We start from the raw sequence: 15,841 nt of genomic DNA, 5'->3' as shown, positions 1-15,841 counted from the left end.
ACACTCTCCTGCTTCGATGGGGTCGAGCTCTGTCTTGCATGAACTACATCTTGTCGAAATGAGGGTCACTTTGGATAACGGGGATGAAATCATCCTCCAAAACCTTCACATACCATTTGATAATCATCGTGCCATCAAGGAACACCGCACTGATTATTCCACGACTGGACGTTGCACTTTCATCCCCCTGAGTCAACCTTTACAGACGTCAGATGGATACCAATACTGCCTGACAGTATTTGACCGTTTCTCTTGTTGGACTGAGACCTGTCCTATAAAAGACGCAATGACAGCAACTATAGCTACAACCTTCCTTTGTGAGTCGGTCCCATGTTTTGGCGTTCCTCTCTGCGTCACTAGCGATCAGGGCAAGTAATTCGAGTCATATCTCTTTCAAGCAATCTCAGCACTGCTCAGTGTGGACCGTATTCGAAACTGTGTAACACCCTGCAGCTAAAACTGTGGAATGGCTCCATCAGCACTGAGATGCCTTGAACAGAGTGCTGGACTAACAGTCGTCCTATTGTCCTACTAGATCTCTGGACAGATTTCGAAGATCATCTCAGTGCAACAACTGCTGGGTTGGTGTATGGATAAACACTTGAACTACCAGGAGAGTTCTTAACTGACACATCAAACAGTATTATTGGAGCCTAGAACTTTGCGCAACATCTTCAATCTCAGATTCGCAAGCTCCGTCCTGCAATTTCAAAAGAAGATGCTACACTACGGCCATCCGTTTCCTACGACTTACTGAGCCAAACAGGTTACCGTCTGACACGATGCCATTCTCCAACCACTATATGATGGTCCGCACACGGTATTGGCATGCCACGGCAGAGAATTTGAAGTTGATGTCAGTGGGTTCTTTTGCCGTGATATCCATCGACAGACTCATGTCCCAGCTGTGGCTTACACCATTTCAGAGACAGCTGCTAACAACAAGACGCTACCGACTGTGGCTACAGTCCATTCCACGAGAACACCTGACACACCCAGTCTTCCACAGACTGTGCCTCCAAATAAAGGTCAAGTCACAACCGGTTTTGGACGTCGCATACATTTCAACCCCAAATAACATTGACCCATGACGGGGAAAGGAGGGAAGGGGTGGGGCGGTGTCGGAGTGATGTGTACAGTGCATCCATCGTTTGCTAAATTGTATGTGAGCAATGCAAATTGTCTGAGTCTTTGCGCTGCCTCAGAACTACAAAAAAATGGCAGGTAGACAATCATTGCAGTCTTGTGATTACAACTCGTAATTAAACGCTAACATTTCTTTGAACAAGTAAATTGTATTTATGCATGACAAATACTTCGATAACAAAATCGTAAGCACATTTCGTTAGTGTAATATATACTGTATATTATTAATATGAATATGAAATCCACCATTTTGATTTAGAAATTACATCAATTTTCGATTAATTACGTGGCCTTCAATGAATTATTCGCGATAAGTATTTTTATTAATACACCAATAATGTTGGGCTGTCCCTGAAAATTAAAAATCTGAAAACGAAAAAAAGTCAGAACACTGGAAAGCATTCTATTGGAATGCAGAAAAAATAATCAGGAAAAATTCCAAGTTAATACTTCTGAGAGTGGAGAAACATAATTAAACTTTAAACTGCACTATTTCCTATCTCAGCTATGCTAAGTCCGTTATTTAGAAATATCTCAGATAATCATTGCTAAATTGCGTGAGAATATTGTAAGGAATGAAAAATATGTACCCCCAGGTTCCAGGAGGGACGAGCATCCCTCCCACCCTACCCCCTGTTGTTCCTTGTTGAGGACGCATATGCACTTCTTATTGTTAAGTATCAAAGCATTGGCTACTGACAGTTATTGTTAGGGCGTGATTCTACCTTAGTCTAGCTGTTTGTTGCTCTGTGTCATTCCATGGTGGGGAATAGCTTAGAACGGGGACAACAGACTGGTTTTAACAACCCAGTACCAAGTCGATTGTTTTTTAGTTTAGTCGTTTTTTTTTTTTCAGTCGAATGAAATAACGGAATAAAACTACTCTTTGCGGCCATGTCAGCTGTATGAATATTTTCCCTCACTCTCCAGATTTGAGTGCTTTCACTTAATGCGAGACAACCGCTTAACAGAAGTCTTTGACAGTTATGGCAGTTTTCACTCAGTCTTCAGGTCTGAGTGATTTCATTTACATACTTTTGCAGCCTTTTCGGTTATACTGAACATGAACCATGACTAGGGTTGCCAACTTGTTTAGGAGACGAGATGAAAGGTATATTTCCAAAAATATTTTCAAAATCTATTTATAAAATTAAGTAAATAGGAACTTCTCGTACTTCCGACATTGAACATGAATTTTTGTCGATTTTAAAAGTGTAACAACTGGTTCTACATTAAGAATTTATGTTTAAATAAATGAATATTTATTTTTTATTTGAATTTATTGAAGCTCTGACTCTCTTTTCCCACTAGTTTGCAACCACCACCGATAATTCTAATTCGGTAAATGCTAATGTGGCCTGAACCGAAACCACGTAAGATACACTTTTTTGATTGTTTGGTGACTTAATCATTTCCTCTTCACGCATATGCACTGATAAGCCAAAAGTTATGACCACTGCCCACCGCGACATAGGACGCCGCCTGGGCCGACCGCTGTGGCCGAGCGGTTCTACGGGCTTCAGTCCGGAACCGCGCTGCTGATACGGTCGCAGTTTCGAATCCTGCCTCGGGCATGGATGTGGGTGATGTGCTCAGGGTAGTTAGGTTTAAGTAGTTCTAAGTCTAGGGAACTGATGACCTCAGATGTTACGTCCCATAGTGCTTAGAGCCATTTGAACTTCTTCTTTTTTTTTTTTACGCCGCCTGGTGGCGTTGCGGCCATGTGACGCGCTAACAAAAGTATCTAAGCGGAGCAGACAAGGACGTGGGATTACCCTAGCAAAGACATGGGCTGCAAATGCGGAAATCAATTGAGATAAGCGACTTTGATACAGAGCAGATTTCTTCATAGAATTTCGGGGTTCGGAAGCTTGTCTGCTCTGTAAAGTAGGATAGATGTTGGTCTGTGGCATCTCTACCGAAAGATCACAATGCTAGTACACGTACAAGTGTTTCGGAGCACACCGTTGGACATGGAGCTTCGCAGCAGATCACCCCTATGTCTTCACACGTCTACCTAACGCCAACGTCAATTACGATTGTAGTAGGCACTGGACCATCGAGATTCAACAGTCGATCAACGGAAAAATGTCAGCTCTTCGGGTGAAACACATTTTTACTACACTAGGTCGGTGGCCGTGTCCACAAACGCCGTCATCGAGGTGAATGGGGTCTCGAAACGTGCAGCGCACCACGGATGTAGTTTGGTGGGAGCAGTATTATGCTATGGGAGACATTCTCCTGCGCTTGCATGGAACCTGTGGTAGTAGTCTAAGGCACGCTGACAGCTGCGAACCACAAGTATTCCCTCGCCGACGTCGGTGTCATCTTCCAGCAGTATTATTGTCCGTGTCTCGGAGCAAGAACCGTGCTACATTGGTGTGAGGGGCATTATAGTAAACTTACGTTGCGACCAAATTCTACTGATGTAAATACTATGGAAGCCATCCGGATCACTATCGGGTGCGCCGGCCGCAGTGGCCGTGCGATTCTAGCGCTGCAGTCCGGAACCGCGGGGCTGCTACGGTCGCAGGTTCGAATCCTGCCTCGGGCATGGATGTGTGTGATGTCCTTAGGTTAGTTAGATTTAAGTAGTTCTAAGTTCTAGGGGACCGATGACCTAAGATGTTAATCCCATAGTGCTCAGAGCCATTTGAACCATTCACTATCGGGTGCCATCAACACGTACACAAATCAGCGGCCCGTTCTTTACGCGAATTACGTGACCCTTTCATAGACATCTAATGCCACGTATCTCCACAAACCTACCAACAAACTGTCGGATCCCTGATACGCAAAACTTTGATGTATTTCTTTCCAAGGACGGACAAACAAGGTATTCATCTGGTGGCCATAATGTTTTGGTACATCAGTGTACACTCACTTGTCGGAAGGATTGTTTTGCGAAAACATTTGTCATCATCCATCAATTTCCTTTGCATGCCTTTAATTAATATGGTTTTATAATGTGAACCATTCTTGCAGATACTGTGTATCGCACTGAATTTGTTTTGAGGATCACTTTCTAATCCAGTCGTATGATTTCTTCTACTCCACGCCACTGAGTGTCGTTTGTTTCCATTCGGTCGCTTTCACAGATGGATTCACTCGAAAGAGGAGAATGAATGATAATACACTCCTGGAAATTGAAATAAGAACACCGTGAATTCATTGTCCCAGGAAGGGGAAACTTTAATGACACATTCCTGGGGTCAGATACATCACATGATCACACTGACAGAACCACAGGCACATAGACACAGGTAACAGAGCATGCACAATGTCGGCACTAGTACAGTGTATATCCACCTTTCGCAGCAATGCAGGCTGCTATTCTCCCATGGAGACGATCGTAGAGATGCTGGATGTAGTCCTGTGGAACGGCTTGCCATGCCATTTCCACCTGGCGCCTCAGTTGGACCAGCGTTCGTGCTGGACGTGCAGACCGCGTGAGACGACGCTTCATCCAGTCCCAAACATGCTCAATGGGGGACAGATCCGGAGATCTTGCTGGCCAGGGTAGTTGACTTACACCTTCTAGAGCACGTTGGGTGGCACGGGATACATGCGGACGTGCATTGTCCTGTTGGAACAGCAAGTTCCCTTGCCGGTCTAGGAATGGTAGAACGATGGGTTCGATTACGGTTTGGATGTACCATGCACTATTCAGTGTCCCCTCGACGATCACCAGTGGTGTACGGCCAGTGTAGGAGATCGCTCCCCACACCATGATGCCGGGTGTTGGCCCTGTGTGCCTCGGTCGTATGCAGTCCTGATTGTGGCGCTCACCTGCACGGCGCCAAACACGCATACGACCATCATTGGCACCAAGGCAGAAGCGACTCTCATCGCTGAAGACGACACGTCTCCATTCGTCCCTCCATTCACGCCTGTCGCGACACCACTGGAGGCGGGCTGCACGATGTTGGGGCGTGAGCGGAAGACGGCCTAACGGTGTGCGGGACCGTATCCCAGCTTCATGGAGACGGTTGCGAATGGTTCTCGCCGATACCCCAGGAGCAACAGTGTCCCTAATTTGCTGGGAAGTGGCGGTGCGGTCCCCTACGGCACTGCGTAGGATCCTACGGTCTTGGCGTGCATCCGTGCGTCGCTGCGGTCCGGTCCCAGGTCGACGGGCACGTGCACCTTCCGCCGACCACTGGCGACAACATCGATGTACTGTGGAGACCTCACGCCCCACGTGTTGAGCCATTCGGCGGTACGTCCACCCGGCCTCCCGCATGCCCACTATACGCCCTCGCTCAAAGTCCGTCAACTGCACATACGGTTCACGTCCACGCTGCCGCGGCATGCTACCAGTGTTAAGACTGCGACGGAGCTCCGTATGCCACGGCAAACTGGCTGACACTGACGGCGGCGGTGCACAAATGCTGCGCAGCTAGCGCCATTCGACGGCCAACACCGCGGTTCCTGGTGTGTCCGCTGTGCGGTGCGTGTGATCATTGCTTGTACAGCCCTCTCGCAGTGTCCGGAGCAAGTATGGTGGGTCTGACACACCGGTGTCAATGTGTTCTTTTTTCCATTTCCAGGAGTGTATAAGGGTCCGTAAAACTACAACCTACTGAATCGACTGTTTTCATTCGGTTGCGCCCACAGACTGGTTTCACTCGAAAGATGAATGAACAGTCCAGCCGATACTAGAGACTACAACCGACCAAATCGATTGTTTTCATTCGGTTGCTCTCATCACTAGAATTACTGCCGTAAAGCATAAATGAAGTTGGCGTACTTTCTAGATTTCGTTTGGTCCAGTGACATCACGCCATCTACATTAATAATTAGTACGACACATTATGTTATTGTTCTCTTAAACTATCTAGTAATGTCAAACATTACGCCTTAGAGGTCTCTGCACATATGAACAACTCACGTCGTGAACGATAGTAATAAACGTGTACTCCATAACCGACTGAAGTCTGTTAGAGTGTTGTCTGACACCTACTCAAAAAGAGTCTGTTGCTGTTTATTTACTGTCCACTACAAAATATTCGTGTCAATCTGTCTTCTTACTCTGAAAAGCGCTTTTTGCGCTTCTTGCACATAAAGTGGCTTTCCGTTACATTTAAATACAATTTCTGGGGATAATACGACAAAACAGGCCGTTGCATCCTATTGATGACCTGAACTAGAAGAGAAAGTTGCGGAAATCTGAATAAAATAAAACGACTCAGTAGTACCGGCAGATGGGGTGAATATTGTTACAGAAGCTGCGTATGTTGGTTTAATACACAGAAATCGTTTGAGTTTTCATTGTTTTTCGTCAGTAACAGAGATAACCATCGATTTTATTTGCAAATTTCGAATTATCGATTCTTTGTGGCCTGCCGTGAAGTCTTAATGGATGTATGTGATTCTTCTATCATCTGGAATCTTTGATGATAACTGACATTTCCATGGGTATTTCATTTCTTATTACAATCTTTGGCACATCTGCATTCTTCCAAAGAGTTTATATTCAGTTTCATGTAGATTTTCGGATGCTAAATTATTCCAGTGAAATGACTGCCACAGTTATTGGTAAGTTATTTTCTCATCTAACATTAGCGTTAACTGTCATACTTTGCATATCACGATGGAGCGCAAGGAAGAGGTACTGTCATTGCACCCTGTTCGTAGTGTTGGACGCCTTCCTATTCTACACAAAGACGGACTTTGATATAAAAGCAACTTTTATTATGTTTATTGGGTCGTAATTAATAGTAGCGTTTCCGCTGGATTCTGACACATGACTGTTCGTAGATACTCACAAACTGTACTTGCCAGATATTTGTCATAACTGTTAGTTGTTGTGGCCTGTTAATCCTTAATAAACGACAAACGTATTTTTAGATTTCTTGCTCAACTTTACATTTTACTACTGTTAAACCCAATTGTCAGTTCCTACACCAGTCTGCAGTCTTGCCCAGCTCAGAAGAATTCTCATTTGTGCAGCTTTCTTCGGACGATAACTTGTCACAGGTGACTATATTATCAGTGGACAATTTGTGCTAACAACTTTTGTTGTAAAACAAACCATTAATGTTCATAAATATTAGGAATAAGTCAGTTCTCTGAATATACCTCTGTCTCTTTTGATAACTTTCCGGCCTACATTACACGCTAGGTTATCCCTCTGAAAAAATCGAGTTAGACAGTCAATATGAATGAAAGCTGCTTTCATAACCTACAATGCAGCCTTTCTGAAGTCAACGAACACGGTCAGTAAGTTTACACTGATCAACAGTTCTCCACTTTTACGCTTCACTCATAAATGCCGCTCGAGAGAATGAAGTTCAAAGTAGGAAACGGGCATGAGTTAAGCAGTGATTATTGCAAAAGCCATTCGTGGGGGAATAGAGATGGAAGCATATGAAAGAATGCTCTGCTCCCAATTGTTTCACAACACTAACAAGGGAACCTCCCCATCGCACCCCCCTCAGATTTAGTTATAAGTTGGCACAGTGGATAGGCCTTGATAAACTGAACACAGATCAGTTGAGAAAACAGGAAGAATTTGTGTGGAACTGTGAAAAAATAAGCAAAAATATACAAACTGAGTAGTCCATGGGCCACATAGGCAACATCATGGACAATATGTGCTCAGGAGCGCCGTGGTCCCATGGTAGCGTAAGCAGCTGCAGAATGAGAGGTCCTTGGTTCAAGTTTTCCCTCAAGTGATAATTTTACTTTCTTTATTTTTGCATAGTTATTATCTGTCCGTGCGTTCATTCACGTCTCTGTTCACTGTGATAAGTTTAGTGTCTGTGTTTTGCGACCGCATCGCAAAACCGTGCGATTATTAGACGAAAGGACGTGCCTCTCCAATGGGAACCGAAAACATTTGATCGCAAGGTCATAGGTCAACCGATTCCTCCACAGGAAAACACATCTGATATATTCTATACGACACTGGTGACGGCATGTGCGTCACATGACAGGAATATGTTGTCGACCCACCTAACTTGTAAACTTGGCGAATGGGTAAAAAGATTCTTCTACCTTGCCCGATTTAGGTTCTCTTGTGGATGTGATAATCACTCCCAAAAAAGTGATGAAAACATAAGAGTTTGTCACATAAAGTGAAAAGTTAAACCTTCACTCGATGGAAGATTTGAACCAAGGACCTTCCGTTCCGCAGCTGCTCACGTTACCACGAGACCACGGCGCTCCCGCGTTCCTAGTGTCCTTGACGTTGCTTATCTTCCCATGAACTACTCAGTTTGTATATTTTGCTTATTTTTTCACAGTCCCACACAACTTCTTCCTGTTTTCTCAATTGATCTGTGTTCAGTTTTTCAAGGCCTATCCACTGTGCCAACTTATAACTAAATCTAAGGGGGGTGCGATGGGGAGGTTCCCTTGTAAGATTGATAACAGAAACGGAAAAGATTTTTTTTCAAATTAAAACTCCTGGAAGAAAGGACATCACAGTTTTCATAAGCCAGGAAGTTTCAAAACAGAGCACACACTGCTTCAGAGTAAACGATTCATTCAAGAAATTTCCATCTTATAGATGATGGCGAGCCTATGTCGATTAGAAGGCTGCAGTTCTCAGAAGTGCCGTACCGCAATGATATTGCACATTTGTTTTAGTGTGATGTATCACAAAGAACAGATATTATTTATAAATTATTAATAGGGGATAAATTATTAATTAGGAATTAAAGTAAAGGAGTTATAATTAAGAGTTGAGAAAAATATCCCTTTCCAGGAGTTGTGTTCTATGACAATTTTTCGTTGAATTTCCTTGCTTCGAGCGAAGCACTATCGAGGTAAACTTTTAGCTCAGTGTTTAAAAAACTTACTGTTTTCGTTGCTTTAGCGTTCGTCTGAGCAAGAATAACAACAAAATGCGAGTGCTCTTACCACACCATAAGCTTGAGCTATGCAACCAATATCAATGGCAGAGCCATAGGCTGCCTGCAACAGCGGCGCTTGCCCTTCCTAGAACCTGGGGATGTAGACTTTGTATTTATGACAGCATACTCGCAACATTTTAACAGTGATTGAGATTCTACTAAAAAGAAGATTTAACATTGCCGTGATAGGAGATACTGTGATATTTTTTGTTTATTTCCGTTTCTTCACTTTCAGAAGTATTAATTTGCCATTTTTACTGATTATTTTTGTTACATTCACAGGATTTTCTCCTTCGCTCTTACAGTTTTTTCTGTTTCAGATTTTTTTTGTTTCCGCTGCCAACCTAACATTATTGGTGTATTAATAAAAGTACTTCTTGTGAATAGCTCGTTGAATACCCAGGAATTAATAAAAAATTGATGTAATTTCTGATCGTTAAATCTAAATGCTGAGTTTCACATTCATATTAATAATATAGATTTATATAATGCTAATGAAATATGCCTACAATTTTGCTAACAAATTATTCTACCTAAGAAACATTGAAAGAATATCTTTTAATCGTTTAATATGCAAAAGTTTTATGTAGTTCCTGTCAAATTTCGTTCTTAGGGAAATATGCATTCTCAAAAAGTTACTGGATCAGTTATACGAGATCTCATGGTTAGAGCATATTTTTGTTTACACGAAGGATGGAATAGTGTGTGGCCGTCTACAGGCACACTTGACAGTTCCCTTAATACACCTGAGCAACAGAAAGCTTATTCTTCAATGCTTTTTTACTTCACGGCTATCGTAGCAACCGAAACTTAGGAGGATAGACTAAATTACATGTCCCCTCCACCAGGGGGTGCCCGCAAGCTTTTACATGTCAGTAGGGACAAACATTTTCCAGATATGTGTAATTTAGAAATTTTGAGGACTCTCTTATATGCTGAAGATTTTCTCTTATCGTTTTCTACAATGATCTTTTAGTACCAGATCAATGTTATAAACAAATTAACAGTATAATTATAGCGTTATATTACAGTCCAACAATTACTTTATTTTCCTTTGGTTCCGTCGTAAGCCGTATTCTCTTAATATATTGTTTTCCTCCTGTTAAGCACTTCGCATGGATAACGTTTTCCACATTATAATATGCGATTTTTTACTACTACCACAAGCTTTAACATCAGTTTTAAAATCTATTTATATGGAAACTATATCGTCTTCACGCTCACACACGACCTGTAGGATAGTTTTTAATAAATAAACTGTAAAATTTGTTTCAGAGTCTAAATCATTTTGGGTTCTATGATAAATATAGGTGGCATTTTTTGGACACTTTCAAAATGTTTCCGCAATTTTCCTCACTTGGTTCCGCTCTAAACTGCAATAAACAGGCTCATCAAAAACAGCATTCGAATTTGTTTTTGTCTTAAGGCAAGTTATGTAATGCACAAAACAATATGCAAGGAACAGTTGGTTTCAACTTCGTGTGATTAGTTAGTATTAATTTCGCAATATTCTCGTTAATAATTTCATCTACAATCTTAGTTTTGTTTTCACTACAGATTTGACTTTTCAGCTGGATCTTTATGCCATCCGGAATTCACATGTATTTTTGAAGATTCGTGGAACTTTGAAATTGTTTAATGGATGTCTTCTGATGACTGCCAATCGTTACACGTGGTCGGAAACGCACACACAACTTACGAAACGCACCTTTAACCGTTTTAGAAAAAATCAACAATGAACATAATGACAGCCAGTCGAACTGAAAAATTCTGTTCACGCCAGCTAGGCGATTCTTGAAGCTGCTGTACAATTCTTGTCAGGTCGCCATGGCTCTAAGATGGGCAGGGACACGTTATAAGCGATGAAATACTTATCGAGCCATGTAGAAGATAGACTGGGGCACAAAATATCCTTGTTGATCTCAAGAAAGCGTTCGACTCACTAAATAGAGGAAAAATGATGGAGAAATTTACAGCATGGCCAGAGAGGGAGACCCACTAGCGAGAGCATTCGAGGAATACCTTCAACGAAAACTGATCCAAATAAACGACAGTACTGAAATGTGAGAGGAGTTATAACGAAGAAATCCAACCCACTTCAACACTATACAGCAATGTGACAAATATAATGGAGGAAGACTTAAAAGCAGGAATGTCTCTGTGCGCAGACGACATATTGATAGGATCAGTAGTAAGAGAGGACGTACGGAAGGCACTAATTGTGGCAAAGACAAATAACCTAAAAGTAAACCAAGAGAAGACAATTCAAAAGACGTTCAGGAAGGGCCAGAAAATGTAACACGAAGATAGTATAAGTGCATACAATTAACCACTGAAGATAGTAGGGAAATGTATGTGGATTACGTTAGAGGCAACAGTAATACCTTTCGGTTTGCACATTCGGGAAAGAACAACAGCAGCCATCAAAGCCTCATACGAGATTTAAAAAAAAATAAAAAAAAATTTTCCATCAACAACAGGTACGGCAATGGCACTGTTTAAAGCAGCAGTGGCGTCAGTCATATTGTGTGGAGCCGGCCGGTATGGCCGAGCGGTTCTAGGCGCTACAGTCTGGAACCGGGCGACCGGTACGGTCGCAGGTTCGAATCCTGCCTCGGGCATGGATGTGTGTGATGTTCTTAGGTTAGTTAGGTTTAAGTAGTTTTAAGTTCTAGGGGACTGATGACCTCAGATGTTAAGTCCCATAGTGCTCAGAGCCATATTGTGTGGAAGAGAGATCCTACGTTAGCACAGTGGTCAAACTGCGGCCCGTGGGCTGCATCCTACCCGAATCAAATATTCGAGCGGCCTGCGGTTCTCAGCCTATTTTATAATAACGTGCATTTAGCCGAATCCTAAAATGTCAACTAACGTTAAGGGCTTCTTAGGAGTGTATTTTTCCTGCCCAGTAGCAAACAAAAATACTTACAGAGATTGTAATATTTAAAGATGTGCTTAATTTTAATTGAGGTTGGTGAAATCAGCTGTGAGTTAAGCTGACCGCTGACCTCAGGGGCATAGGGATAAACAGTGCGGCCACTGCGCGGTTAGAGGATGTGAGAGGAGGGAATGTTTTCGTGTTTGTCTTCCAGTACTGACAACTCAAGGGCGTGCGAGACCGGTACCGATCAGCTGCTATAGTATAAATTGTGAGACGGTAATTACCAGGATTTGCGAATGCGCATTACAGACACCTTCAAATCAGATTAAGGCTGTGGTGGTACAAAAGGCCTCGTCGCTACTGCTGTGGAGGCCGTGTTGCCACTGCTGTTACGGTGGGCCGAGTTTGTGAGTTCGTGAAACGGCTCCTGGTGCAGTACATCGCTAAGACAATTTCTCCCTGCCACTATTACAGAGCTATGCCCAAGGGTCAGGTAACAGAATAGGAGAAAGAAGGTTCAACAACACTCCAGCAAATTAGTAATAAAGTCACACAAATGAGTTAAAAAGGTTTACTTATCATTGTGACTTGTTAAATAATGAAGTCTGCACCACATAACACAAAAAGGGTCCTCAATGGCTAAGTGTAAATAATCGTAGGTAAACTTCTCAGTAGGTAACAAATGCAATTTACATCTGTCTGTTCACGTCTAAGAGTTCACTAAACGACGTTCCCTGTCTAAGTCAGCCCTGGACGATGATCTATAACTAAGTGGGCGAGAACTGCTCTTCTGTCTTCCGAGTAGGCTTCTGTCCGTTGTCCTGCCTCGGGCATGGATGTGTGTGATGTCCTTAGGTTAGTTAGGTTTAAGTAGTTCTAAGTTCTAGGGGACTGATGACCTCAGAAGTTAAGTCCCATAGTGCTCAGAGCCATTTAACTCTGTCCGTTGTCGTCCGGTCATTGGCGGATAGTATTCGGCCGGCAGTTGGCCGAAGCGAAGTCGATATCTTCATCCTCAGCGCCGCCTGTGGCGCTATTAGAACTCGCGCGAGTCTCAATGGGACTGGCACCGTCTCGCATCTATGCGCCTGTGGTGCTTTTTCCCTGGCTATGTCTTGTTCGGACGACACAGCAATCCGCATACACAGATAACAAAACAATACTTTGCCAGGAAATAACAGTGTCATATCTTTGGGTTCGCTGTGGGTAGCAGCAATTTGCAACAGAGAACAGTCAACAAGAAGTGTTCCAAATGGTGCTGCAGACTTTTAACGATTGATACTAGTGGGTCAGTGACCAACTTACCTCACCCTCACTATAGCTAGTCTATTGGTGGCTCACGACATATTAATTTACGTAGGTTATCAATTAATAACAAGACCGGTTTATATGCTGCCCAAGATACCGTCCCACAATGTGAGTATTGGCTCTTGAGCAGAATAAGTTGACGAGCGCTGCGTTAGTAGCACATGGTCTTGTGGTTAGCATTACTGGTTCTCGATCATAGGGCTCTGGATTCGATTCCTGGCCGACTTAGGGATTTTCTCCGATTGGGACTGTGTGTGTGTGTGTGTGTGTGTGTGTGTGTGTGTGTGTGTGTGTGTGTGTTTTGCCCTCATTATCTTTTCATCATCGTCGACGGCCAAGTCGCCGAAGTGGCACCAAATAAAAAGACATGTACCAGGCGATAGAACATTTCAGTAGAGGTCTCCCGGTCACAAATGCCATAATCACATTTCATTTTCCGATATCATATGGAAAAACCTATAGACCATCAGTATGAAAAGAATATAAAAATTCAAGACAACTTTCGTGAAACGGATACCAGGAGTGGAAAAAAGAGCGCCATATCGACCTGCATTTGAACTCATGAAACAGACGTATTTCACAGAGGACATCAGATTAGAACACTGCCTACCTGTCACAGGACCACATCAGCAGCTGATTAAGAAGTAAGAGATAGACCCTAAATTGTGCAATTTACCAGCTGTGCTGGATGTCAGCTAGGCCAGAGAATGTAGGAAGCAGAGACATGTACCAGTAAGACTCGCAATGCACGGTTTTCATCATAAAATATGTAGCAGCAACAAATTCCACGAACCAATTAAAAAGTGTAAATGTATGCTGTGCAGACAAGGATGTAAAAACACCACATTGTAACGAGAGCGAAGAGAATGGAAACTAAAACAATCTATAGCAAATACCAAAACTTATAATCTTGTATAAATCTGTATATTAATGCTCAGTCTGAGCGCATTTAATCCATTAATAGTAATAAACACTTTTACTAGGTACTCTGAATTCTCACTAGGGCCAGCTGCGTAGACTATCCCCGCCGCCCCCCTCTGGTGCCGCTGCCTACACATATTGATTGCTTTCTTCATCGTCGCTTCTAGTACCTTTCGTCAGCTGAAAAAAATCGGACTTCTTCGGTCAAACAGAATTCAACACCCGCTCGCTGACCTTTGAGATCCTTCACCACCGTAGGGCAGTTGCAACAAGAAGTAGACGCAGCAGTTGCGTGGACCAAACGCAGTGTTGCCACAACAGCGTGGGATTTCAGCCAGACCAAGGGACAAGTTTTCCAGAGTTGCCAGTGATTGCTAACTGACTTCTTTTTAATAATATTTACCTGGCAAATGAGTGAATTAGCTGGGGTCTGGAAGCATGACCTTTTTCACAATCATTTGGTTTCTTTTCTAGTTGTTTTCTTTACTGAAAAGCATTAAAATCCATGTTGATTAAAGAAAAATTATTTGTCTCGAACTAAAATTTCGAAATATGTTTCACTATTCCATGAAAATGTGGTATTAGATTGAATTAAAAAGCATAACAAAGCAAACTAAAGCTGTGTTGGTGTATGTTCTAGGCTAGTCAGCATATCCAAGCGCAAAAACATAACTCCTAAATGTAAACAGTTGAGAGTCTTTCTGAAAAGTTGTTGCTGTCATCAGCAGAGATTTGTAACTAAACAATAACGAAGAAAGCTGATTCTAGCAAATCATACTTTGATGTATTCAGGGTGAATCAAGAGTATGCAGGATGAATCAGAAGACATGAGCTTCACTGTTGCAATACGCAATGCGCCAGCGCCTAAACTGACGAGAGGAACAGTGAAGTTCTACCCGTTGCATTAGTTTGCGAGTGTAAGAATAATGTAATATTACAGTGCAGATATTGCGAAGTTTGCCCTGGTATTTATATTTTTATTGTGAGAAAAAGGAAGTTCAGCGAAAGAAACATGCATGAAGATGTTTGTTTAAATATGTTTTCGGATCAAAATATCGAGGTTTTAAAAATGTGCTGATATTTTATAAGCATATCATAGAAATAAAATCTCTAATTGTTATATCTGCATTTGAAGTAAGAGTGTAGCCAGAAATCATTTCCCTAATGAGACGCAGAAGGTACGCCTCTAAATTTTTATTCTTTTTTATTTTTTTGGAAGCTTTACGTTTTAGAACATCTATACATTTTCTCTCCGCCTATTAAAGTCATGAAAATGAAACTTCGTAAGATATGATGCAAAATCTTGTGGAACAGTTATTTCCTGAGTTTTGTTTTAAGCTGGATTGCCGGCCGTTGTGGCCGAGCGGTTCTAGGCGCTTCAGTCTGGAACCGCGCGACCGCTACGGTCGCAGGTTCGAATCCTGCCTCGGGCATGGATGTGTGTGATGTCCTTAGGTTAGTTAGGTTTAAGTAGTTCTAAGTTCTACGGGACTGATGACCTCAGATGTTAAGTCCCATAGTGCTCAGAGCCATTTGAACCGTTTAAGCTGGATTAAACATCTGATACGTGTAAATCTGAGTAGATTACTTTTAGATAACTCGATTCCAAAGTTTAAAAAATCAAAATAATATTAGCGTTCATTACATTTTGGCTTCACTATCTACCTCATTACGTTTTCGTATACGGCTCTCCCCTTTAAAGACCTTACACATTAAAATTACTGCA

The 15,841-nt window shown here is 42.4% G+C and overlaps 1 protein-coding gene across 1 annotated transcript in view; it reads left to right on the top strand.

Moving 5' to 3' along the window:
- Positions 1-286: 286 nt before the first annotated feature.
- Positions 287-15,841, top strand: part of LOC124777220 (17-beta-hydroxysteroid dehydrogenase 13-like) — a gene marked incomplete at its 3' end in the record, with an annotated part of 34,065 nt that continues 18,510 nt past the window's right edge. Inside the window, exon 1 of the mRNA XM_047252543.1 lies at positions 287-317. Coding sequence (XP_047108499.1) covers positions 287-317 — 31 coding nt within the window. The remainder of the gene's footprint in view (positions 318-15,841) is intronic.

Source organism: Schistocerca piceifrons, chromosome 1, assembly GCF_021461385.2.
Source record: "Schistocerca piceifrons isolate TAMUIC-IGC-003096 chromosome 1, iqSchPice1.1, whole genome shotgun sequence".
In the NCBI taxonomy this organism is placed as follows: Eukaryota; Metazoa; Arthropoda; class Insecta; order Orthoptera; family Acrididae; genus Schistocerca; species Schistocerca piceifrons.
Note: the sequence above shows the minus strand (reverse complement) of the source record. Positions and strands in the feature narration are given on the sequence as shown.